This window comes from Scyliorhinus canicula, chromosome 9, assembly GCF_902713615.1.
Source record: "Scyliorhinus canicula chromosome 9, sScyCan1.1, whole genome shotgun sequence".
Lineage (NCBI taxonomy): Eukaryota > Metazoa > Chordata > Chondrichthyes > Carcharhiniformes > Scyliorhinidae > Scyliorhinus > Scyliorhinus canicula.
Genome location: NC_052154.1, coordinates 77,700,008 through 77,726,637, shown reverse-complemented (window position 1 = coordinate 77,726,637; position 26,630 = coordinate 77,700,008). Strand labels below are relative to the sequence as shown.

General features: G+C 43.3%; 1 protein-coding gene across 5 annotated transcripts in view; it reads right to left on the bottom strand.

The window, feature by feature from the left end:
• The window catches only part of wdr59 (WD repeat domain 59), a 100,178-nt gene that overhangs the window by 59,806 nt on the left and 13,742 nt on the right, over positions 1-26,630 (bottom strand). For all 5 annotated transcript variants that reach the window (XR_005461834.1, XR_005461835.1, XM_038806983.1 and 2 more), the window contains exons 4-14: positions 25,321-25,406; positions 22,905-22,985; positions 17,481-17,518; positions 14,623-14,711; positions 12,781-12,897; positions 12,394-12,471; positions 11,479-11,638; positions 8,569-8,648; positions 7,561-7,696; positions 4,599-4,726; positions 3,531-3,695 (exon numbers count right to left, since the gene is read on the bottom strand). Coding sequence is in view for 3 of the 5 variants with exons in the window: in XM_038806983.1 (XP_038662911.1) it covers positions 3,531-3,695; positions 4,599-4,726; positions 7,561-7,696; positions 8,569-8,648; positions 11,479-11,638; positions 12,394-12,471; positions 12,781-12,897; positions 14,623-14,711; positions 17,481-17,518; positions 22,905-22,985; positions 25,321-25,406 (1,158 nt within the window). In the remaining 2 variants the exon portion in view is untranslated. The remainder of the gene's footprint in view (positions 1-3,530; positions 3,696-4,598; positions 4,727-7,560; positions 7,697-8,568; positions 8,649-11,478; positions 11,639-12,393; positions 12,472-12,780; positions 12,898-14,622; positions 14,712-17,480; positions 17,519-22,904; positions 22,986-25,320; positions 25,407-26,630) is intronic.

Here is a 26,630-nt window from a genome sequence, read left to right as displayed (position 1 = left end):
AAGTTCCATTAAACCAAAAGCATAACACACAAGCCTGCAATACACAGCCAAACACAACATCCACATCCCAGACACAGCCAGACACACAATCCACTTCCCAGACACAGCCAGAGACACACTCCACTTCCCAGACACAGCCAGACACACTCCACTTCCCAGACACAGCCAGACACACAATCCGCTTCCCAGACACAGCCAGACACACTCCACTTCCCAGACACAGCCAGACACAATCCACTTCCCAGACACAGCCAGACACACTCCACTTCCCAGACACAGCCAGACACACAATCCACTTCCCAGACACAGCCAAACACACAATCCACTTCCCAGACACAGCCAGACACAATCCACTTCCCAGACACAGCCAGACACAATCCACTTCCCAGGCACAGCCAGACACACTTCACTTCCCGGACACAGCTAGACACAATCCACTCCCCAGACTCGGCAAAATACAATCCGCTTCTCAGACTCAACCAAACACAATCTACTTTCCGGACACAGCCAGACACACAATCGACTTCCCGGACACAGCCAAGCACACAATCGACTTCCCGGACACAGCCAAACACAATCCACTTCCCGGACACAGCCAGACACACTCCACTTCCCAGACACAGCCAGACACACTTCACTTCCCGGACACAGCTAGACACAATCCACTCCCCAGACTCGGCAAAATACAATCCGCTTCTCAGACTCAACCAAACACAATCTACTTTCCGGACACAGCCAGACACACAATCCACTTCCCGGACACAGCCAGACACACAATCGACTTCCCGGACACAGCCAAGCACACAATCGACTTCCCGGACACAGCCAAACACAATCCACTTCCCGGACACAGCCAGACACACACTCCACTTCCCAGACACAGCCAGACACAGGCAGACACATTCCACTTCCCAGACACAGGCAGACACACAATCCACTTCCCAGACACACTCCACTTCCCAGACACAGCCAGACACACTCCACTTCCCAGACACAGCCAGACACACTCCACTTCCCAGACACAGCCAGGCACACAATCCACTTCCCAGACACTGCCAAACACAACATCCACATCCCAGACAAGGCCAGACACAACATCCACATCCCAGACACAGCCAGACACACAATCCACTTCCCAGCCACAGCCAGACACACAATCCACTTCCCAGCCACAGCCAGACACACAATCCGGTTCCCAGACACAGCCAGACACACTTCACTTCCCGGACACAGCCAGACACAATCCACTCCCCAGACTCAGCAAAATACAATCCACTTCTCAGACTCAACCAAACACAATCTACTTTCTGGACACAGCCAGACACACAATCCACAGCCAGACACACAATCCACTTCCTGGACACTGCCAAGCACACAATCCACTTCCCGGACACAGCCAAGCACACAATCCACTTCCCGGACACAGCCAGACTCACAATCCACTTCCCAAACACAGCCAGACACACTCCACTTCCCAGACACACAATCCACTTCCCAGACACAGCCAGACACACACTCCACTTCCCAGAAACAGCCAAGCACACAATCCACTTCCCGGACACAGCCAGACTCACAATCCACTTCCCAAACACAGCCAGACACACACTCCACTTCCCAGACACAGCCAGACACACAATCCACTTCCCAGACACAGCCAGACACACTCCACTTCCCAGACACAGCCAGACACAATCCACTCCCCAGACTCAGCCAGAAACACTCCACTTCCCAGACACAGCCAGACACACTCCACTTCCCAGACACAGCCAGACACACAATCCACTTCCCGAACACAGCCAGACACACTCCACTTCCCAGACACAGCCAGACACACTCCACTTCCCAGACACAGCCAGACACACTTCACTTCCCAGACACAGCCAGACACAATCCACTCCCCAGACTCAGCAAAATACAATCCGCTTCTCAGACTCAACCAAACACAATCCACTTTCCGGACACAGCCAGACACGCAATCCACTTCCCGGACTCAGCCAGACACACAATCGACTTCCCGGACACAGCCAAACACAATCCACTTCCCGGACACAGCCAAGCACACAATCCACGTCCCAGACACAGCCAGACACACAATCCACGTCCCAGACACAGCCAGACACACAATCCATTTCCTGGACACAGCCAAGCACACAATCGACTTCCCGGACACAGCCAAACACAATCCACTTCCCGGACACAGCCAAGCACACAATCGACTTCCCGGACACAGCCAAGCACAATCCACTTCCCGGACGCAGCGAGGCACACAATCCACTTTCCGGACACAGCCAGGCACATAATCCACTTCCCAGACCCAGCCAGGCACACAATCCACTTCCCAGACAGAGCCAGACACACAATCCACTTCCCGGACACAGCCAAACACACAATCCACTTCCCGGACACTGCCAAACACAATCCACTTCCCAGACACAGCCAGACACACAATCCACTTCCCAGACAGAGCCAGACACACAATCCACTTCCCAGACACAGCCAGGCACACAATCCACTTCCCAAACACTGCCAAGCACACAATCCACTTCCCAGACAGAGCCAGACACACAATCCACTTCCCGGACACTGCCAAACACAATCCACTTCCCAGACAGAGCCAGACACACAATCCACTTCCCGGACACTGCCAAACACAATCCACTTCCCGGACACAGCCAGGCACACAATCCACTTCCCGGACACTGCCAAGCACACAATCCACTTCCCGGACACTGCCAAGCACACAATCCACTTCCCAGATACTGCCAAGCACACAATCCACTTCCCAGACAGAGCCAGACACACAATCCACTTCCCAGACAGAGCCAGACACACAATCCACTTCCCGGACACTGCCAAACACAATCCACTTCCCGGACACTGCCAAACACACAATCCACTTCCCGACACAGCAACATACAATCCACTAAGTAGAATCACATGCACACACAATCGTACACATTATATACAAACATAGGTAAAAATAAACAGAGGAAACCAGCTGAACAGGCAAATATAATACATACCATATAGAACAACAAAACTAGTCATACATGGGACACAAAAATCAGCGAGATAAATACAATCATAACTAGACATCTCAAGATTCAAACAGGGCAATAAAACCAGGCACATGCACAAGTAAACCAGGCATAAATTTACACAACGGCTTTTCATCTGTTTCAAAACCTCTCCCCGCATTTCACAGGACAAACTATTTTGAACTGGCTGCTGTGACCTGTGAAAGCAACCATTTAGTGCACAGCAAAATTCCACCTGAAGCACAGATATAAATTTGACCAATTGGTGTTGGTAGCTGCGGAAATGCAGTTGGTCAAGTCACCAAGAGAACTCATGCTCTTCTTCATTAACAGGCAGATGGAATCCCAATTTAATATTTCATTCAAACAATACACAAGTTAACACATTTCTTTCCACCATGACAAAACATTCTATAATCAAGAATGTAATTTTAAAACTCTACAGTGGCCAGTTCTTATATGAATTATTTTTCACACACATAATCAGTTTACCTTAAGGAGTTTTGTGCTCATGCTTGAACTGATGGTGGTGGGATTAATGAACTGGAACGAGGGAGAAGCGTTGTTTGGATATTGCACTGGAAACCTCACAACCATCTTCACCCGTAGATTTCCACAATTCACTGAGACTGTGCAGTTGCGATTTACAGCATCCATCTGTACCATACAGAACACAAGAGTATTGATACCATTCGGACAGTTACAACAATGATGAAAGTCACCATGATTCAAAAGGTTTTCAGGGAAAACAAAATTTTCATTAAACTCAAGACTAAAATGGAACTCATCTTGCACCAGGTGTGCAGCTAAAATATCTTTAGAGTTGCAAAGAAAAATAAAAAACTTAAAACACAAGCCTGGGTGTGGGTATACTGAGAGCTTATTACACCTAATTCTCTCTTATAGCTACCAAGTATAGCTGTTGGGTTTTTAAAAATGGCTACCCTTTTTTCACTGCTCTGAGAAGCAATAGAGGGAGGAGAGGGAAGAGAGACAAAAACACAGCAGTGTGAAAAACATACATTACTCTAAACCCAGACTGAAATTCCTATTATCTGATATTCTAAACCAGAAGTTTAATTCATAGCCGCAGAGCTAAGCCCAGTACCTTTTTTTTAATTTAAGGCATCCTAGTAGGCTACAATTCAACAGTAAAGCGTGTCAACATTACATAGTAATATGCAAATAACTTCAAATCAATATTACTGATACTTTCATTTTCATTCAGGGTTCTGTAGCAGGGTCATTTAGATCCAAAAGATTAACTCTGTTTCTCTCCACGGATGCTGCCAGACATGCTGTGCTTGTCCAGCATTTTCCGTTTTCTTTCATTTTCATTAGTGGATTATTTCCGTGGTACTATTAATGTGAGCAATTAACCAGAATACAAGGGAAAGACAGAACATTTTAATTTGTGATTTCTGTCAAATAATTTCATTCTTATCAGTCAATGTTACAGGACATGATCACCAAAAACAGTGTTCAAGAATAGGAGAGCAGGAAGTGCCAAACAAAGAGAGCCCAACCATTGGAGCAGTAATTTGTTGTATTCACATTTACCTCATCAACCGTCACATTGCGGATTTGCAGATTAACCAATGAGAATTCTTGTTGCAAGGTCTGCGGTAGTCCTGGGTAATCAGGTTTGGAGCCGATTATGACATGGTTATGAAAATCTTCCCTTAATACTGGTATAAAAAAAAAGGACATGCAGAGTGTAATTGCAGTTCATGCAATGCAAAATACCTTTCCAAAGGAAACATATTTGGGCAGGGCAAAGGGTGGTTATCAACAAGCATGGGAAAACAGACATTTGTCATGTAAAATACAGTGGGAGAAGGACTGACTGTATAAAGACTCAGTCAGGCTCCCGGCTCGTAGTTAAACAAGTTTAATCTAGAAAATAATAATAATCTTTAATAATAATAAATCTTTATTGTCACAAGTAGGCTTACATTAACACTGCAATGAAGCTATTGTGAAAATCCCCTTGCCGCCACACTACGGCGCCTGTTCGGGTACACTGAGGGAAAATTCAGAATGTCCAATTCACCTAACAAGCGCATCTTTCAGGGCTTGTGGGATGAAACTGGAGCACCAGGAGGAAACCCACGCAGACACGGGGAGAACGTGCAGATTCCGCACAGACAGTGACCTAAACTGGGAATTGAACCCGGGTCTCTGGCGCTGTGAAGCAACAATGCTAACCATTGTGCTGCCCAGAGAAAACAGAGAACATCCATTAAGAGCTCCTTAGCCTGCATATATTTTACATAGACATACAGCACCAAGATTCTATTATAAAAACACTCCTCCCTCCTGTGTTCCCTGGTAGGTCATGCATGCATTCTCAAAATGGCAGGCAATGTGGAACTGTTGTGTATAAGACTATCAACCTAACTGAACTAAACAGAAACAAGCATCCAATATGGATATATGCCTCCAAATATCTTTCTTTTGAATTATAACAAAAAAGCATGAAAATAGCCTGCAGTTTTTTCTCTAAAACAGGCTATGGCTTTTAACGGCCAATCTATTTTTCAAAGTACTGTTTTAAATCCGCAGTGAAGATAAAAAAATGCAAAATTGCATTCAACTTCAAATCAGGGCAATGTCAAGAGGAAAACTTGTGCCTTGATGGGTTCTTGTGCATCCACTCTACTTTTAGCTCACACTCTCAGGTTTTTGATACAAAGTCTAACTATAGCCCAACGTCACTAGCACTGGTCTCATCAGCTCCACTTCCAAGAGTCAATACAGAATCACTGCACAAGTCTTCTTGAATAACTGGGGCAAGGACAGGTTACTTTTTAAATTGTAATAACGCGGCCTATGGTGCTATATGGACAGAAAATTGTTCATCTCTGCGCTGAAATGTTAATGCTACAGGGTGATTGTACAGTCCTGTGTACTTTACCGAATCGACAAAGTATTCAAATAATAGTAAGACGATTGGCATTTCTGCCCCAATTTCCCCCAATCCCTCAGCAGCAACCAGAGACAGATCTCGAGATGGCCAATGCTTGTTAATAGACTAGATTTAGGTAAAGAAAGGCAAATATCCTTCCCCACCTCCCAATAGAAAAAAATATTTTTTAATAGCGTTTGATAAGGTTCCCCACGGTCGGCTATTGCAGAAAATACGGAGGCTGGGGATTGAGGGTGATTTAGAGATGTGGATCAGAAATTGGCTAGTTGAAAGAAGACAGAGAGTGGTAGTTGATGGGAAATGTTCAGAATGGAGTTCAGTTACGAGTTGCGTACCACAAGGATCTGTTCTGGGGCCGTTGCTGTTTGTCATTTTTATAAATGACCTAGAGGAGGGCGCAGAAGGATGGGTGAGTAAATTTGCAGACGACACTAAAGTCGGTGGAGTTGTAGACAGTGCGGAAGGATGTTGCAGGTTACAGAGGGACATAGATAAGCTGCAGAGCTGGGCTGAGAGGTGGCAAATGGAGTTTAATGTGGAGAAGTGTGAGGTGATTCACTTTGGAAAGAATAACAGGAATGCGGAATATTTGGCTAATGGTAAAATTCTTGGTAGTGTGGATGAGCAGAGGGATCTCGGTGTCCATGTACATAGATCCCTGAAAGTTGCCACCCAGGTTGATAGGGCTGTGAAGAAGGCCTATGGTGTGTTGGCCTTTATTGGTAGAGGGATTGAGTTCCGGAGCCATGAGGTCATGTTGCAGTTGTACAAAACTCTAGTACGGCCGCATTTGGAGTATTGCGTACAGTTCTGGTCGCCTCATTATAGGAAGGACGTGGAAGCTTTGGAACGGGTGCAGAGGAGATTTACCAGGATGTTGCCTGGTATGGAGGGAAAATCTTATGAGGAAAGGCTGATGGACTTGAGGTTGTTTTCATTAGAGAGAAGAAGGTTAAGAGGTGACTTAATAGAGGCATACAAAATGATCAGAGGGTTAGATAGGGTGGACAGCGAGAGCCTTCTCCCGCGGATGGAGGTGGCTAGCACGAGGGGACATAGCCTTAAATTGAGGGGTAATAGATATAGGACAGAGGTCAGAGGTGGGTTTTTTACGCAAAGAGTGGTGAGGCCATGGAATGCCCTACCTGCAACAGTAGTGAACTCACCAACATTGAGGGCATTTAAAAATTTGTTGGATAAGCATATGGATGATAAGGGCATAGTGTAGGTTAGATGGCCTTTAGTTTTTTTTCCATGTCGGTGCAACATCGAGGGCCGAAGGGCCTGTACTGCGCTGTATCGTTCTATGTTCTAATTCCCACATGATGGCAGTGTCAGGACACTGAATAAAGAATTGAGAAACAGTGACAATTACCTGCAAGTAAAGAAAAGCTGGGACTGGTTGTAGAAACCTTATAGTTTAGACCCCCAGGTTCTGATACTTCAAATGCCTATCATACTCAGAAAACTCCTTTAATCGGTTTCAATGCTAACATTTGGTCTCCCAGTCTCCACTTCGCTGCTGCTTGAGCGGTAGTCCACTGAAGCAACACAGTGTAGAGAAGTCAATTTTGAAGTTAGTGACTACTTTACCTTCATCCTCCTCATTTACATGACTTAGCGTTGGGTGAGGATCAGTATCCTGTGGGTGAAGGGCTTTATCTGTCTCTGGGAGCAGGGTAATGCCATCAGTTAAGTCATCGCCATCCAGCATGTCATTTGCACAGAGCTGGAACAAAACAGCTGATCAAAACATGCTGCTGGTGAACTTACATTGAGAAGTTAACTACTACTAAAGTCAAATAACCACACCTTTCACACCAAAGTGCCGCACAGTTGCAGCCTTGCAAATCACCCTCTTCCCAAGTACAATAGTTATATCCCTCCCCAGGTCATACAAGGACACCCTCAGCACCCTAACATGCACACAGCCACATTTCTCCACTGAAATGCTACCCAGCCTCCAGTTTCTCCATTTTCCCCAACAAGCTCAAATTTGTTACTAAATAGAAAATAATCATCCACCCACCTCACCCAAGAGAAAAGTACCTTTACTAGACATTCACTACCTCTCATTTGCTCTGCCTCCCTTTCCTTCCCATCTCCTGATGACCTTCTTACTGCTATCAACACAGTAAATAATGCAGGGCAGGCGAAGGTGAAAGCTCCATGCGCAATACAGCCTAATGCATCGCAGAACAAGGTTTTGAGGAAGATCTCAGCTTATCATATATAACTGATATCAATTCCAGTCCCTAGTTTCAGATATTTAGTTGAGGGGATGTGCTGAAGTTACATTCACCCATTTACAAGTCAATCTCCCCCTAAAATTGCATTCAAACGATGGAATGTAAAATGGAATATACCATTACCCTATTCCTCCCCTCTCAGTCATGCGTATTTATGAGTAATAATTGAGGGAGGAAATCTACATATAAACACCTGACATGGCCCTTACTCTGTACAAAATTACTGCACGGAGAGCTGCCAAATATTTTATCATTAATATGTAAGGTAGGGATGAGATGCACAAATGGCAACGTCATTATTGGAACAACAGTTTACACCACCCGATGAGACATTAAGTGAAAAACCACTTACCCGTTGCAATTGCGTATCGATCCGCCACATCCGTAACGTCTGGTCACGTGACCAGGTAACCAACTGATAGTCCTTCAATTCTACAAAAAGGCAGGAAACCAGATTTAGAATATAGCCAGACTCCAGTTCAGTCTAAACATTCCTTACATCTGCAATCACTGTGAAATGAACTGTGAACAAGGAGGACCACCTGGCGGCAGACTTTGAAGGGCACAAATTATTAACACAGGCACAATTGAGTTTGGAGTAATTTGGTTTGAAGCTTGGATAATCAACAATTACTCTACCAGACCATATATCCATATCTATGGACAAGTCTGAACCATCTGTTTCTGAAACACAGAGCTACTCACCACATTTTCTTACAACAATATTGGGCTCCTCCCATTGCAAGTGGTGGGACAACCCTAATAATAAAGGATAAGATAAAGACTGCGAAGAGAAAGGATCAGAATCCCAGAAAACCAGTGTGTAGAATCGGTATGGGTGTACCCATGAAATAAAGGACAGAAAGCACTGGATGGAATAGTCTATACGTCCCCTAACAGTAATTATTTGATAGAGTACAATTCAGGAAATTAGGATAAAACAATCATCCTAAATTTTTATGCAGACCGAGCAAACCAAATTGGCAAACGTAGTTTGAAGGAGCTGCTCAGGGAAAGTATTTGCAACGGTTTTGTGGCAATTTTAGACTTGGTACTGCATAATGGGACAATCCTGTGGCAAAGGATCGACTTGGAAACAGTAATGAAAATGTTAGAATTCTACATTAAGTTTGAGTGATGTGGTCAAGAACAGAACTAGGATTATAAATTTAAACAACGCCAATTGCGATGATAGGAGGAGTGCATTTTCTGAGAAAACTGGGACATTAGAGTAAAAGATATTAAGGTAGAGAAGCAATGGCTAACATCTACAAAAAATAATTTTCAACGAACGTACATTCTCTTGAACAATAAAGACTCCAGTGGAAAAATGCCACAGCCACAACTGACTAGACAGGTTATAGACAGAACTAGATTAAAAGTGGCTCAAGTTGCCAAAAAGGGCAGCAGGTCTAAGGATAGGGAGGGTTTCATAAATCAGCAAAGGTGACTAGCAAATCGATGGAGGACCTTGATTCGAAACCCGGCCCTGGGTCACTGTCCATGTGAAGTTTGCACATGGTAACTTCATGTCCGTGTCTGCTGGGTATCACCCCCACAACCACAAATGTGCAGGGTAGGTGGATTGGCCATGCTAAATGCCCCTTAATTGGGGGAAAAAAGATTAGGGCTCATGAGAATGCAGGTAGTATATTAGGGGCTTGGAGGGGAACTTCCACATGGTGGTGTTCCCATGTGTCTGCTGCCCTTGTCCTTCTAGTACTCGCAGCTGTGGGTTTGGAAGGTGCAGTCTGAGAAGTCTTGGTGAGTAACTTGGAACAATATTGCCATGCCTTCGTTGTCACTGGGTCAAAATCATGGAACTACCCCAATCTAACAGCAGTATGAGTGCAGTGATTCAAAAAAGCAGCTCGACCCTGCCTGCTGAAGCTTTTAGGGATGGTTTTGCCAGTGGCACTTATATTCAAAAAATTGGAAAACACAGAATTTTTTTTAAAAAGCTGAAAGAGCAGATGTTGGCATGTAGAATGATTTGATGATCCTTGTACACAAATCACAGGAAGTTAAAACACAGGTACAGCAAGCAGCTAGCTCTTATTGTAGGAGGATTGGAGTAAAAGGGTAAGGAAGTCTTGCTGTATTTGCAGAGGACTTTGGGTGAGGCCATACCTAGAGTATTGTGTAACATTTTGGATGCCTTCCCCCAAAAAATATATACCTTCTTTGGAAGGTGCGCAACAAAGTTTCATTAAATTGATTACTGGATGAGAGGACAGTCCCCGTGAGGAGAAATAGTGTAGAATGGTCCTTTATTCTGAGGAGTTTAAAAGAATGAGCAAAGATCTCACTGAAACATATAAAATTCATAAGAAGGTGTGATGGAATGATGCTGAGAGGTCGTTTCTACTGGTTCACAAGTCTAGAACTAGGATGTCATAATCTCAGGATAAGACTCCGTCCATCTATGACTTGGATGAAGGGAAATTTCTTCACTGTGCAGGAGCTGAGAGCGACAATGAACAAGAAGATATTGATGTAATCAGCATATATGTAGATGCACTTATGAGGCTGACAATACAGGAACGGGATGTTAACGCAAGAGATGCTCTGACTATAAACAAATACACAAGAAAGAAAACATATTGGAACAATCCCATCGAACAGGACAAGAGAGAAGAGGCATTGGAAGAAGACAATGTGTTTGACCACATCAAAGGTGGCAGGGGAGGAATTTTGCACAATGGCCCACATAAAGAACGTTATTTGTAATTTTACCTCAGACAGGAACCTGACTGGAGGAATTCAAACAAGCAGCTGCAAGAGACGAGCATAAATCAGAGGGACAACAGATTGAATGCCAGAGAGGAGCGCGCTGATTGTTTGCAAGAACAGAAATTAAACCCAATCTCATAACTGAAAGGATGAACCTATTGGAGATAACAGGCTGGGCAGGTCAATGTTGAAGGGGAACATTTAACGTCATAAAGCCTGAGCCAGGTTAACAAATTGGTCTGTTAACCTTCCCCACATATAAAAACACAGTAGCAACTATAACTGTTACTCATGTAGCCCTTTCTTCTTTGAATGTCATGTTGATTTTTAAATTAACAAGTATTTAAGGAGCACATAAGTTAGGGACTATTCATTTTGTACGGCACTCAGACTTCTCCCACAGATTAGAAGAGAAAAATTAGAACCTTATTCACAGATTAAGGTTAGAATAGAAAGACATCTCACAGGTCTTGCATCTGATTTGACCTCACCTTGGACTTAAGGCTTACATCTGTTTTGGGGCCCTTACCTTCCCTCTGTTTTCGCCACTGAAATTCTAGCACAACATCATCGTGTCCAACGAAGGTATGAACTGGAACATTCAGGTCTAAAACATTCCAGAGAAGGAGACTATTTTCACCACGACGTAGCTGTGGAACCATCACTGTCACCAAGCCATTGCTGAACGGCTGTGAAGGACAGGAAAAAATTCTACTGTGAATTACAACAGGCAAATTGCAGTTAATTCTTAAAGGAAAACGCCATGTCTAATTTTCAAACACAAAAATCACTACTGTACCTACTTCAGGATAACAAAAACACCGGATCAAAGATACAAAGCCAATGAAGTCATTCAACTAATCAAATTTATTTATTTCAGTGCATCCTGTCAGCGCTCGAGTAGAACATCCCCAGGGAATCTACCACATGACAATGCAATGCACTGCACTAAATTTGGTAGGATATGCAAGTTGGGCTTTCTGCTGTGCTTTGAAAGGATGGAGTTAAGTGGAAGCTGGATAATTACCAGAGAAAAAGGCAAAAAGAAAATAAAGTTATCCTCAGCTGGTCTTAACATCACCCTATGCCCAAAACAGCTACATCTCAACAGACATCGCCCCTAATTTTGTGCAGTTGAGAAGAAGTGCAGAAAGGAAGAGTCATAGATCATAAGAATCTATTCATTTTCCAGTTAATTCAAACTGTACTTGAATCAACACAAACAGGTAGTCCTTTCTAATTTCTAACTGTTCAAGATCTAGAGCAAGTTCATCAATATGTTTAATACTCAACAAAACATATAGTTAATACCAAAATTAAAAGAGCCGGGGGGAGAGAGAGCACGAGAGAGAGAGAGAGAGAGAGAGCGAGAGAGAGAGAGCGAGAGAGAGAGAGAAACATAACCATCCTTCACCCAATGACACCAAATGGGAAAACTACTTACTGTGTACCGGGCCTTCCACACTGGCACTTGACAGGAAAGGATGTTCAGATATTTCCGTGGTTGTCGGTGATCCCAGAACTAGAGACCAGGAAGAGAAAAATGGATTTGGGTTCAACAGATGTACACCTTTTTTTATAGAGTACCCAATTAATTTTTTCCAATTAAGGGGCAATTTAGCGTGGCCAATCCACCTACCGTGTACATCTTTGGGTTACGGGGGCGAAACCCATGCAAACACGGGGAGAACGTGCAAACTCCACACGGACAGTGACCTGGGACCTAGGTGTCGTGAGGCAGCAGTGCTACTCACTGCACCACCGTGCTGCCTGTATATCTTCTTCTTAACAGGTATGAACTAAGAACTCGGGCATGGGAACGAGCACTTACTCTGACAGAGTTGTCTTGGCTCGACGTAGCAAAGATGTGCTCATTCTCTGGGTGCCAGTCTAGTCCATGGATTTTTGACAAGTGAGCAGCTATATATTCCACAGCTGTGTTAGGTTTCTAGGGAAAAAAATACATTTTGTCAAGGTATTATATTAAAATACGTGCAAAAACTCTGTGCTTGAGGCAAAAGTCTTTTCACTCAGCCTTAATTATCCATTCTCCCAGCTTCATAACTTCCCTGATCAGTTAATGTACCTTGTCTGCTCCGAAGAAGCTAACGTACATGTCTTACTTTCCATCAATTTAAATGTAGATTATACCCACCCATTGATGTTACACTTGTCTATTCCATTAATCCTTCAGCATTGTTGTCATTTTTTAGCTTCGATCTTTACAAATAACAAGACAATGCCAACCCCAACAATTTTCCTATGCACAGCTATCAATTACACTTAAGCATTCTATACATTATCACCTAGATTCAAAAGCTTTCATTCCACGTTAACAGAGTCATGATGCTGAAAACTTCTCGGGAAATTGCTATTCTTTGTTCAACATTTTGGTTGCTGGCTGGTTGGCTGATGTTACTGAACTGCCCATTTAAACCATTTTTTTGCTACTAACTCCGTACCCACATGGTTTACTCAAAAAAGGTAAGTTTTTTCCCTCAGAGGTCCTCTTTGTTTGCTGTTATGTATTCCTCCAAAATACTAGAGAATCCCCCTTGATCTTCATTCTTGAGTGCAGAAAAAAAAGCTCCATGCCTTCTCATCGTTCTTTTTCTATACTTCCTTATCTGAGGAAGGATGTTCTTGCTATGGAGGGAGTGCAGCGAAGGTTTACCAGGCTGATTCCTGGGATGGGAGGACTGTCATGTGAGGAGAGACTAAGTCGGATAGGATTTTATTCATTGGAGTTTAACAGAGTGAGGGGGGATCTCATACATATTTATAAATGACTGACAGGATTATACAGGGTCGATTCAGAAAAAATGTTGCCGATGGTGGGGGAGTTCAGAACAAGGGGTCACAGTTTGAGGATATGGGGTAAACATTTTAGAACTGAGGTGAAGAGAAATTTCTTCATCCAGAGAGTGGTGAATCTGTGGAATTCACTACCACAAAAAATAGTTGAGGCCAAAACATTGTGCAATTTCGAGGAGTTGATTATACCTCCTGGGGCTGAAGGAATCAAGAACATGAGGGGTACAGGCTGGATCAGGGTGTTGAATTTGATGATCAGCCATGACCATAATGAATGGCAGAACAGGTTCAGAGGGCCAAATTGAATCCTCCTGCTTCTATTTTCTATGTTTGTTTCTATGTAAACACACACACATAATATATATTTAATATATAAAAAGTAACACAATTTTCCCCCAACCGTCCAGGTATTCTAAGATGATGCGATTAAAATTTCAGTTGCTGGAGCTTTGTCCAGAAACCTACTGTCCTGCACAAGTCCAGCCCTGGTTTTTCATGACAACCATTACTTATTTAGCCTTCTTCCAGTTCACACATCTGGCAATGGGAAGTTGGATGATGCTAGAGATGGCAGCATGACCATACATTAGATCTGATGTCTGCCTGAAGCATCTTTCAGAGAGAAATGTCTTTTACCATCGTTACAGTTCTCTCAAAGCAAAAAATAATTAAATTAGTCAGGTGTAATTAGCATGGCATTCAGTGATTCTACGCATTGGGAACTAGACCAAACTAGAACTCGCTGCTCATGAACTCTATGCAAAAAACGAATTCAAAAAGGTCCAGATGTTTAACATTAAATCTGCAGGTACACACAAGCACAATGTCTAAAGTTCAGCCATTCCAAAGCAACACTCACCCGCTTGTCCCAGATTCGGACGTCTCCATCATGGCTCGTTGCCAAGCAGCACGAGTTCTTTTTGTTCCATTTCACCTGAGAAGCTCCAGCTACACAATGTGGAAAACCGATAAAGAAACCTAAACAGGCCACTTGTGCAACGCAGGTAAATTACAACCCCTTACTCGTCGATTGTACTGTTTAATCCAAATCGCCTAGAACTATTTCCCCTAATCCCCTTGACACAATGCAGTAGTGAGTTCACCAATCTTACAAAGCCATGAAAAATATTCCCACTGGACAAGCTTCAGCAGAGCAACAGACGAACTGGCGCTGGAGGGTGTGCAGAGGGGATTCACTAGGTTAATCCCAGAGCTGAAGGGGTTGGATTATGAGGAGAGGTTGAGTAGGCTGGGACTGTACTCGTTGGAATTTAGAAGGATGAGGGGGGGATCTTATAGAAACATTTAAAATTATGAAGGGAATAGATAGGATAGATGCGGGCAGGTTGTTTCCACTGGCGGGTGACAGCAGAACTAGGGGGCATAGCCTCAAAATAAGGGGAAGTAGATTTAGGACTGAGTTTAGGAGGAACTTCTTCACCCAAAGGGTTGTGAATCTATGGAATTCCTTGCCCAGTGAAGCAGTTGAGGCTCCTTCATTACATGTTTTTAAGGTAAAGATAGATCGTTTTTTGAAGAATAAAGGGATTAAGGGTTATGGTGTTCGGGCTGGAAAGTGGAGCTGAGTCCACAAAAGATCAGCCATGATCTAATTGAATGGCGGAGCAGGCTCGAGGGGCCAGATGGCCTACTCCTGCTCCTAGTTCTTATGTTCTTATGTGTTTACCTTTTGGTAAAACCTCAAGTCATTACAGATATTTGGTGCAGAGGTCAGCTAATATTAATCGTGGGAGGAAACCCAAGCAACATTATAAACCTCTGAGTTGTATCATTCAACTTTCATACAACAGTCAGGATTCAGGTTAGCTCCTGCACGCAGGGACTAGGGGCTTCCAAATGTTTAGTTGGTTTGCATGGTTTATCCAAATGCTTGATGGCTAACTCTTTAGAAGTCACCAGTTAATGAACACCAAGTTATGTGCCCTATAAGGGCTTGTTTGACATAAAGATTAGACTATTGAACAAGTCAATTTGGTAGAACTAGCTGTATCAACTGCACAAACAGAAAGACATGAGAGTTTACATACAGAAATCCTCAGAGATTGCAGGACAGGTTGAAACGGTAGTTAAAAGACCATACAGGCTTGACTTTATAAATAGAGACACCGGGCACAGATGTGAGAAAATCAATCACTGGTTAAGCCCCTGCAGGAACAGTGTGTCCAATTCTGGGCACTGCATTTAAAGAAGGCCTCAGAGAGCAATGCAGAAGAGATTTAATGAAATGGTACAAAGGATGAGCGACTTCAGTTATGTGGAGATACTATAGGAGCTGTTCTTACGAGCAGAGAAGGGAAGATTTAATGGTCATGTTCAAAATCATGAAACATTTTAACAAGTTCCTCTCGCTCACTGTTTCCAATATCAGGAAGATCAGTAACCAGAGAACACATATTAAGGTGACTGGCAAAAGAGGGGAGAACAGTTTTATGCTGTGGTATCTTGGGCACTTGGAACTGAACCAGCACAAACTCACTTCTTTTCTGGACTACAAACTTTCTTTTTGTATGGAAGAACACACTCTTGCACACAAGCACACCATTTCAATCCAGGAAAGAATAAATGCTGATCAGTCACATTTTATGCATCAGCTTCAATCGAATTTCACATTCCAAGAAACGCTACTGTCCCACCATTTGACAATTTCCCACAACTTTTATCCATTTCTGCGTAAGTTCACTGTCCACGTACGCGCAGAAAACAAATGACACATTGGCCCACGCGCCGGCAGCAATGCAGTTAAAAATAGTTAGAATATTGTTAACAAAGCTATGCATGTTACAGATTATGTAAAGGAACAAAAGTGTATTATATTTATTTTATTTTTTAAAAACAGAGTGCAGAGAATAGCAACATGTTGCAGGTATTGATGTCAGCTGCCAGGATTACTTTGAAAATGCACCATAGAAGCTCAAAGATTATCGAGGGAAATATGGGTAGTGTTTTGTTCTGAATAAAATAGCTCTTTCTAGTTCCAAGCTCCACTATCCAGGATTATTAATTTTCTTCTGTAGTTTCCGTTCACATTAAGATTTCTGTGAGTTGTTGAATTTTATTTTTAAAACAAAAAGAGAAACTAAATGGAGAGTATAAGTTTGAGGTTGGGGAAATGGGCAGTTCTGTCATGGAATGAAGCAGTACGACTACGCATGCACTGCTTTAGAACCAAACACAGCCTCCCAAACGTTCACTGCTACTTTTGTGCAGCTACACATTAAAAGAACAAAGAAGAATACACCACAGGAACAGGCCCTTCGGCCCTCCAAGCATGTGCCTAACTAAAACCGTATACACTTACGGAGTCCGTATCCTTCCATTCCCATCCTACTCATATATTACATACATACCGTGAGGTGGGGCCTCACGGTAGCATGGTGGTTAGCATCAATGCTTCACAGCTCCAGGGTCCCAGGTTCGATTCCCGGCTGGGTCACTGTCTGTGTGGAGTCTGCACGTCCTCCCTGTGTGTGCGTGGGTTTCCTCCGGGTGCTCCGGTTTCCTCCCACAGTCCAAAGATGTGCGGGTTAGGTGGATTGGCCATGCTAAATTGCCCGTAGTGTAAGGTTAATGGGGGGATTGTTGGGTTACGGGTATACGGGTTACGTGGGTTTAAGTAGGGTGATCATTGCTCGGCACAACATCGAGGGCCGAAGGGCCTGTTCTGTGCTGTACTGTTCTATGTCTATGTCTACTCACCTACAGCTGATAGGGACACTGATGGCTTCCGTGTGTCCCTAAAGAGACAGAAAAACATCTGGTGAGGGAACTTGATCCTTGACTGTAATAGTAACAGGTGACACTCAGGAACATCAATTCAAAACTGACTTTTACAAACTGGCAATTTTATGTGCAAGTCTCCAGTACTCCAGCAAATAGAAAGCCCAAATGTCAATTTCACACTAACAATGATCTTATTTTTTAATATGTACAGAAACCCATCACTATGGTTAAAAACCTCCCTGGCTGGGGGGCTCCTTTCTTCCATGTCGGCCCCTGTAGCCCTGCACCATGTTGCTTCGGGGCTAGCATGGAGAAGGGTGACACCGTGCATGCACGTGTTGACGCTGGGGCCATTGCGCATGCACGGATCCCGCGGCGCCCATTTGACACTGGGATCAGCAGCTGGAGAGGTGTGAACCGCTCCAGTGCTGTGCGGGGCCAGAATTGCTGATCCTGAGGCTGTGTTGACACTGTCCGGAAATGTGACGGCGTTTACGGCAGCGTCAACACAGCCTCAGGATCAGAGAATCCCACCCCCTAGGTTTGCACAGTGTCAGGGTCCTTCCTTCTGATTCCCTTATTTCCCCTTTCTTTAATTTTGCTGTTATCATTTTGATCCATGTATGTTTTTTTTTAAATATATTTTTAGAGATTTTCCATTTTACTATACATTTTACAACAAAACACATATTATCCCAGCAGGTGATACACAAAACTAACATAACAAAACCCCCAACCAACCGTATCCACCAAGAGAAGGAAACCAAAAACAAATAAAACAAACCCCAAACCCTACCCCGCCCCAGCAACTAATGGCGACTAATTCCTTAAAGTTGGTCATGAATGTCTGCCATCTCCAGTAGAATTCTTCACCCGACCTCATAAAGGTGTACATGACTTACTTCAGGTAGACGAATTCCATCAGGTCACCCAACCATGTCCCAGCAGAACTTACCTCCGGTCAATCAAAGAACATCTGCTTGTCTGCTATGGGGGTGTGGTTTCATGGTTTTATGTTCATTCTTTTCGTTAATTTATTGCTTTTGTATTGGGGGGGGGGGGGGGTTACTGTTTTTCTTTGTTTTGTCGGTTAAAATTTGAATTAAAATTTTTTTTTAAAAAAACAATCAAAGAACATCTGCCTTCACTCCAGTCTGTATGCGAGTCCGATGCCCCAAAGATGGCCCGAGGACAAGGCTCCAGATTGCTATTCAGAATCGCTGACATGATGCTGAAGAAGGAGGCCCAAAAGCTTACCAGTTTGGGGCAAGGCCAGAACGTGTGTGAGATTCGTTCCCCCCCCCCCCCCCGCGCGAACACCGCTCGCACCTGTCTGCTATCTCCAGAAAATAAACACTCATTTTTGCTTTGGTCAGGTGCGCCCTATGCACCACCTTCAGCTGGATTATAACAAGGGACTCACTCCACACCTCATTCAATATAGGTTCTAACTTCCTCTCTTCCACTTCGCCTTCACCCCATCCGCCGAGTCTGAATGCTCAGACAGAATTCGCCCATAAATACCAGACATGTTACCCTCCTCCAACCCCACCAGCGAAGGGATCCTTTCCAACAAGAGACGTCCACAGTGCCACGGGAAATGTTGGGAAGGCCACCCGTGCAAAATTCCTTATCTGGGAGGTACCTGAACCAGTTTGACTCCACAAACCCAAACTTTGCCAACAACTCCTTCAAACTGGCAAACCCTCTGCAAACAAATCCCCGAATCTCTCAAGTCCCTTCCCACACCCTGAACGTGGTGTCCAACCACGACGGCTCAGTAAGTGATTCGTACAGATAGGGGCCATCCTGGATATGAATTTAAGCTTAAAATGCTGCCCAAATTGTCTTCATATCCTTAAAGTGGACACGGCCACCAGGTTTGAGGAGTACCTAGCCAGAGAAAACAAAAGCGAGGCTGTCACCAGTGTACCCAGATTAGATCCCCTATCCGACCTCGTCTTTATCTGTCCCCATATGGAACCTGTGTCACTGAACATTCCCAGCACCTACTCAGCATTGGTCGTCCAATAATAATAAACCAAATTCAGCAATACTCGGCCCCCCCGACCGCCTATCCCTTTGAAGAACTACCCTATGGACCCTTGGGGTCTTGCCTGCCCATATAAAAGATGAGATCAACCTACTTACCCTCACAAAAAATGATTTAGATAGGAAAATAGGGAGACATTGAAACAAAAAACTTGGCAGAACATTAATTTTAATAGACTAGACTCTGCCCACCAGGGATAGGGGAAGGTTGTCCCATTTTTGCAGATTGCACTTAACCCTGTCCACCTGATTTGCAAAGTTCAATTTATGAAATCGGGTCCAATCATGTATTTCTGAAACTGCAGAGACCTAAATGAAACTAGTGAAAATCATTAAACTGGAAACAGAAAACCTCAAACTGAAGGCATAAATTTAAGGAAGGTGTGCTATAGACATTCATCTGAAACAAAGAATTTTATCACTTTCATTATTATTGTCACACCTCCCCCCCCTTCTCCCCGGTGTTTGTCTGTCTAATGTGTGCCTCTGCATCTATAAAATATTTAGAAGCTGGGTCGAGTTTAAGTAAGGGGTTAAGAATTAGATAATAGTTAGCCTGTTGTATTTGCTGCATATTTAATTATAGTTACTAATATTAATAAAATCAATACTGTAGCGAATCCGGGTCAAGTGGGGCTGGAACTGACCGCATTCTTTCCCAGGGAGTCATAACTGTAGGGCAGTGTTAAGTGAGTTTAACCTGATTAAACTGCAGTTTCCCAATACTGCAGTTGGGAAGCAACAGTATGATTCCTACTACTTGTCCAAGTGGTCAGGGTCATCTGGACATGAAACATTAGCTCTTTTCTCTCCCTACAGATGCTGCCAGACCTGCTGAGATTTGCTAGCATTTTCTCTTTCGTTTCAGATTCCAGCATCCGCAGTAATTTGCTTTTATCGATGTATTCCTCACTTCTCACCGTCCAAGGCCCTAAACACTCTTTCCAGAAAAGTAGCAATTACTTATTTTATTCTACCTGCCCCTCCTCATCTTTCTGAACAGCATAGGACCCATCACATTTCAATCTCTCCCCAGTTTTGATGAAGAGTCATCTGAGACATTGAAACACAAATTTGGTTTCTCCCACCACAGATGCTGCCGGACCTACTGGGTTCTTCCAGCTTTTTCTGTTTTTATTTCAGATTTCCAGTATCTCTTAACATTTTGCTTTAAATCGTTGTCTTAAGTAGGCCAATCCCAGTCACAAAGCGGTGGGCTAAATCTCAACAAGATCAGCCACCTCCATAAATGGTATAATGCTTGCAGCACTTTCCTGTTTGCAACAAGAACCTGAATTTGTCAAGTGCCTTACACACAAACATAGGAATTAGGATTGGGAGTAGACCATTTGCCTCCTGAAGCCTGCTACACCATTTGGTAAGATCATGGTTGATGGGAATGTGGTCTCAACTCTACCGTCCTGCCTTTCCCCTTTTATGCTTTGACTCCTTTGTCAATTAATAATCTAACTAGGCCTTAACATTCAATGGTTCAGCCTTCTTTGCTCCCTGGGAAAATAATTCTGCAGATTAACAACTATCAGAGAAAGAATTTCTCATCTGTCGTAAATAGTGGTCTTTTATTTTTAAACTGTGTCCCCTTGTTTTAGTCTCTCTCATAAAGGGAATCATCCTCTCAGAATCCACCCCGTCAAGTCCCCTCAGGACCACGTATATTTCAGTAAGATTACCTCTCATTCTTCTAAACGCCAATGGATATCGGCTCAACTTGTCCAGTTTTTCCTAATTACCCCTTTATCACTCAAGTGAACCTTCTCTGAATTGCTTCTGAGCAATTATATCCTTTCTGAAGTAAGGAGACCCAGAATTGTACACAATGGGATCTCACCAACGTCCTGTACAACTGCAACAAACATCCTTACTTTTATATTCCCTTCCCCTGCCAAGAAATGACAACATTATTTACCTTCCAAATCACTTGCTGTGCCTGCCCCCAGGTTTTTGTAATATATGTACCAGGACACCCAAATCCCACTGTACTGAAGAGTTCGGCAATCTCTTTCCAGTTAAATAATACACTGCTTTTCTGCTCTTACTGGCAGTGGACAAGTTCATATTTTCCAACATCAACTAAATTTTTGCCCACTCATTTAATCACATCTTTGCTGACACCTTATGTCTTCTTCCCAACTTGCTCACCTACCAATCTTTGTGTCAAAAGGCAAACTTAGCAACCATACATTCAGTTCCTTCATCCAAAACATTTACACAAATCAGGCTTGTCCAACCCTTGGGGATCAGAACCGGACCTTCAAAGCCTCAGTATCCAGCCCGCAGACTTGCCCCAAATTACGGTTAAATTCAACAAAAGATCTGCAAGTATCTGCTTGTGCAATCAGAGACCGATTCTCTCCTGTGTTTGCAGCCGATCGGCTCGCCAGCGAGCACCCTCCCCCCAACCATTAGGAGTTCTTTGATATGGCATCTTATCAAATGCTATTTGGGATCTCAAGAACACTATCTATCTTAACACAACATTATAAACAGCTATGTATCAATGATACATCAGAAACAAGTGATCCCATCTTCTTTCTAAAGGAATGTGACCTATAGATGGTGTTGACAAGTAATGAATCAATTTCATCGAGAGCGAGCTTAGTAGAACATAGAACATTACAGCGCAGTACAGGCCCTTCGGCCCTCGATGTTGCGCCGTCCTGTGAAACCCCTCTAAAGTCCCTCTACACTATTCCCTTATTCGTCCATATGCCTATCCAATGACCATTTGAATGCCCTTAGTGATGGCGAGTCCACTACTGTTGCAGGCAGGGCATTCCACGCCCTTACTACTCTCCGAGTAAAGAACCTAGTAATATCTTGCAAATCTACCCAAGCTGGATTAAAAAAAACATCCATGACCAAAATATGACAAATTTGCAGGCTTCTGGGAAAAAGCAGGGGTGTCGGTCTAATTAGAAAACTTCTTCAAAGAGCCTGCAGAGGGCAAATAGCTTCCTTCTGTATGTTTATATAAGAATTAGATCCCCGTCCCGCCACTAAAATGGATTTCAAACTCTTCCCTCCACCATTAAACAGGATTGTGATGGTTACACCAGCATCTATCACTGAGAAGGACATCTAGTGCCTCCACCATCCCGAGCATTTACCACGACAGAGTAGTTCAGATAATCTCTTTAAATGCAATTCAAAGTAATTCATTGTAATTATTACCATGCGGATCAATCACCACTATATCTAGCACCTAATTCAGCAGAACATCTTTCTCTAATTTATATGCTCATAATTCAGAACATAAAGAAAAATAACTCCTCCTGATGACACCAACAAAGGTTTGTAATTTTTACCCACCTCCCCTCCCAAACTTACTTGATATCCCAAATGTAGATGTAAGTGTCAACAGAGCTCGTAACAAGCAGCTCCGGTTCAAACCAAGACCACTCCAAATCACTACAAACAAGGGCAGACAAAGAAAACAAATTGAAGAACTGACTTGCAGAGAACATGTCAGTAAAAGAACAGGACCCGACATGCTCGCAAGCAGGTACCTTACAACATATAAAAGAGAATTCAAACGAAATTGTATTCATCCCAACCAAGTATCACTTCTAACATTAGGAAAATCATACATTTCAAATTCTCTGCACTGTGTATATTTTGATTATGTATATCACATTCTGTGAGAATAACCCTTTCTCCAAGATCATCTGAACACAGACACATTTACATAGCAGCTATAAGGTAATAGAACATCCCAGAGACATTATAAAACAAAACATAACACCGAGCTACATATATTAGGGCAGATGACCAAAAGCTTGGTCAATTAGGTATAAATGAGTGCTTTAAAGGAGGAAAGGCAAGAACGAGAGGTGGAAAAGTGCTGGGAGGGAATTCAGAGCTTAGGGGTAGGCAGCTACTGGTAGGCCACTAATGGTGAAGTGGTTAAAATTGGGGATGCGCATGTTGTTGAAAATCAAGTAGAACAGCTATGCCTAAGAGTTGTATGGCTGGAGGAAATTACTGAGATTGGGAGGGGTGAGATCATGGAGGAATTTGTAAACAAGGATGAGAATTTTAAAATCAAATCACTATGGAGTAGGTCAGCAAGCACAGTGGTAAAGGGTGAATGGAATTTGGTGAGAGCTGGGACAGAGATTTGGATGGCTTCAAACTGATGCTGTATGTGGCAAAGAGCACCTTGAGAAAGTCAAGTCTGGGGAGGCGCTGTGTGTAGTGGTAATGCCACTGGACTAGTAATCCAGAGACCCAGGCTAATGCTCCAGAAATGTGGGTTAAAATCCCACCATGGGAGGTGGTGGAGTTTAAATTCAATAAATATATCTGAAATATAAAGCTAGTTGTATATAAAAAGCTGATTATTCTAAAAACCCATCCAGTTTAGGAAAGTCCTTTAGGATAGGCCAACCGTACCAAGTCTGGCCTGGTCTACATGTGACGCCAGACCCACAGCAATATGGTTGACTTTAACTTCCCTTACCAAGGGAAACTTTAACTTACCAAGGCACTCAGTTCAAGGACAATTAATGATGGCCTTGTCAGTTATGCCCACATCATTGGAGGCAAAGGTGGAAAAGAAGTTGAGGGTTGCCTTTGCATTCCAGGATGGAAACACACAAACAATCAATCAGCATCCTGATCCCATCCCTAGTCTTGCTCACCTTCCGACACAAATGCAAATACTGAAACGAACAGCAGTTTTTGGCTCCCAGAACAGCCTGCATGTCCCAGTTCCTTAAGTAGCAGTCACATTTACATTCCTCATCAATAAAAGGTTCACCAAACTAATTCCTGGGACAGAGGAATTGTTCTATGAGGAAATATTAAATAGACGGAGCCATTATTCTCCGGAGTTTAGACGTATGAGAGGTGATCTCATTCAAATGTACAAAATTCTTAGGGCTCGATGAGGTAAATGCAGCAAGGATGTTTCCCCTGCTCAAGATTACAGCATTGAAAACGATATCCAACAGGAAGAGTCACTGTAGCCAACAAAACAAAAACAATCCCTCTCTTTCCAGTCCAGGAATAAGAACTTAAGAAATAGGATGGGTATGCTATTCAGTGCTTCGAGCCTAAGCAGCATCCAACGAGATCAAGCCTTATCTTCTACTTCAACACCATTTTCCGGTAATATCCCTTGATGTTTTTAATATGTAGAAATCTATCAATCTCAGTGTTGAACATACTCAATAATTGAGCTCCACAGCCCTCTGGGGTAGAGAATTCCAAAGATTCACCATCCTTTGAGTGAAGAAATTCCTCACCATCTCAGTCCTAAGTGGCTTGCCCCTTATTCTGAGATGGTCACCCTCTGATGAGAATCATAGAATCCCAACAGTGCAGAAGGAGGCCATTCGGCCCATTGAGTCTGCAGCGGCCCTCTGAAAGAGCACCCGGCCTAGGCCCAAACTCTACTGGAACACCAAGCCAGTTGAAACATCCTTCCTGCATTTACCCTGTCAAGCCCCAAGAATTTTGTATGTTTGAATGAGATCACCTATCATACTTCGAAACGCCAGAGAATAAAGGCCCCATCTAGTTCATCTTTCCTCATAGAACAATCCCTCTGTCCTGGGAATTAGTTTGGTGAACCTTTGTTGATGAGGTATATCAATGTGGCTGTTACTCAAATTAGAATTAAAGATAAATCAATTGTTTCAAATCAAAGTTACTTATTTAACACTATCTGTAATAATGTAAACGGTGTCAGTGTAATATTTCCACATTACTTATGCAGAGGATGTAATACTAAACAAAATACCTTATAACACGAGTATGACCCTGCAGTGAAGTGTGGATCTCGCCATTTCCATCGTGCCATTTATAGAGGTCCACTCGCTGGTTACACTGAAATACACATCGAAATATTACCACACATCAATGCACTGTCTCAGCTAGCTGAGTCAGGGTTAGATCTCCACTCCACCATCTCCAAGTATTGGGGTCAAGACATTTATACTTGTGAGATATTGATGTTTAATCCGAAAACCCCAAATAGGGTTGAACAATCCTACTTGTGTGTACGTCTTACTTACAAATTCTAGGAGGTACGCTGACACCAAAAGGGGCAATCTTGATATCAGATTGGGGCATGAGAACTGACAGACTGATAATAATGAAAGAACAGATATGGTTTACTCTCAAATGGCTCAAATTAATGAGGCACGTGAGAGCTGTGTTTGGACTATCGTATAACAGATCTGAACAACCACACCTCATGCTGCAGCAATACCACTCACTCATTAAGAGACAGACTAAAATCCTGAAGTAATGAGATTGATTGAGTATATTGCATCATCACTTATAAACATTGTGTCTTTACCTAGACCTCCATCAACTCCAAGACCACATTTTGTAAACCTTTAGATACCAATTCTCTTTTATTTTAAAATATATTATATTCCCTCTTTGTTACGGAGGTTTAGAAACAGTAATAATAATAATAATCTTTATCGTCACAAGTAAGCTCACATTAACACTGCAATGAAGTTACTGTGAAAACCCCGAGTCGCCACGTTCCGGCACCTCTTCGGGTACACTGAGGGAGAATGCAGAATGACCAATTCACCTAACAGCCGTCTTTCGGGACTTGTGGGAGGAAACCGGAGCATCCGGAGGAAACCCACGCAGACAAGCAGAAAACATGCAAACTCCGCACAGACAGTGACCCAACCCGGGAATCGAACCTGGGACCCTGCAGCTGTGAAGTGCTAATCACTGCTGTGTAGCCACCTAAGATGGACACTGGGCTAACAAAATGGAGAACTGCTAAGACTGCAGGGAGAAAGCAGTTTAGCCAAGACAAGCAGTCTGCAAAGGCTGATTAGCATTCTGCACGTAGCAAAACTAGTTTATGGCCAGGTGGAAGATCTCAACCAAAGGTGTTAATAGCAAAACGCTTTGCATATTAATGAGGCAATCCAGATCTGGGCACACACAATAGCAACATTTGGTTTTGAATGGATACTTTGAGTGGACGCCCAGACAAAACGGCACCAGAAGTATCCATCACAAAAGACCCTAGAGACCGCCCCACCCATCAAGAAGAGACCCTCAGATTGGGTGATTTGT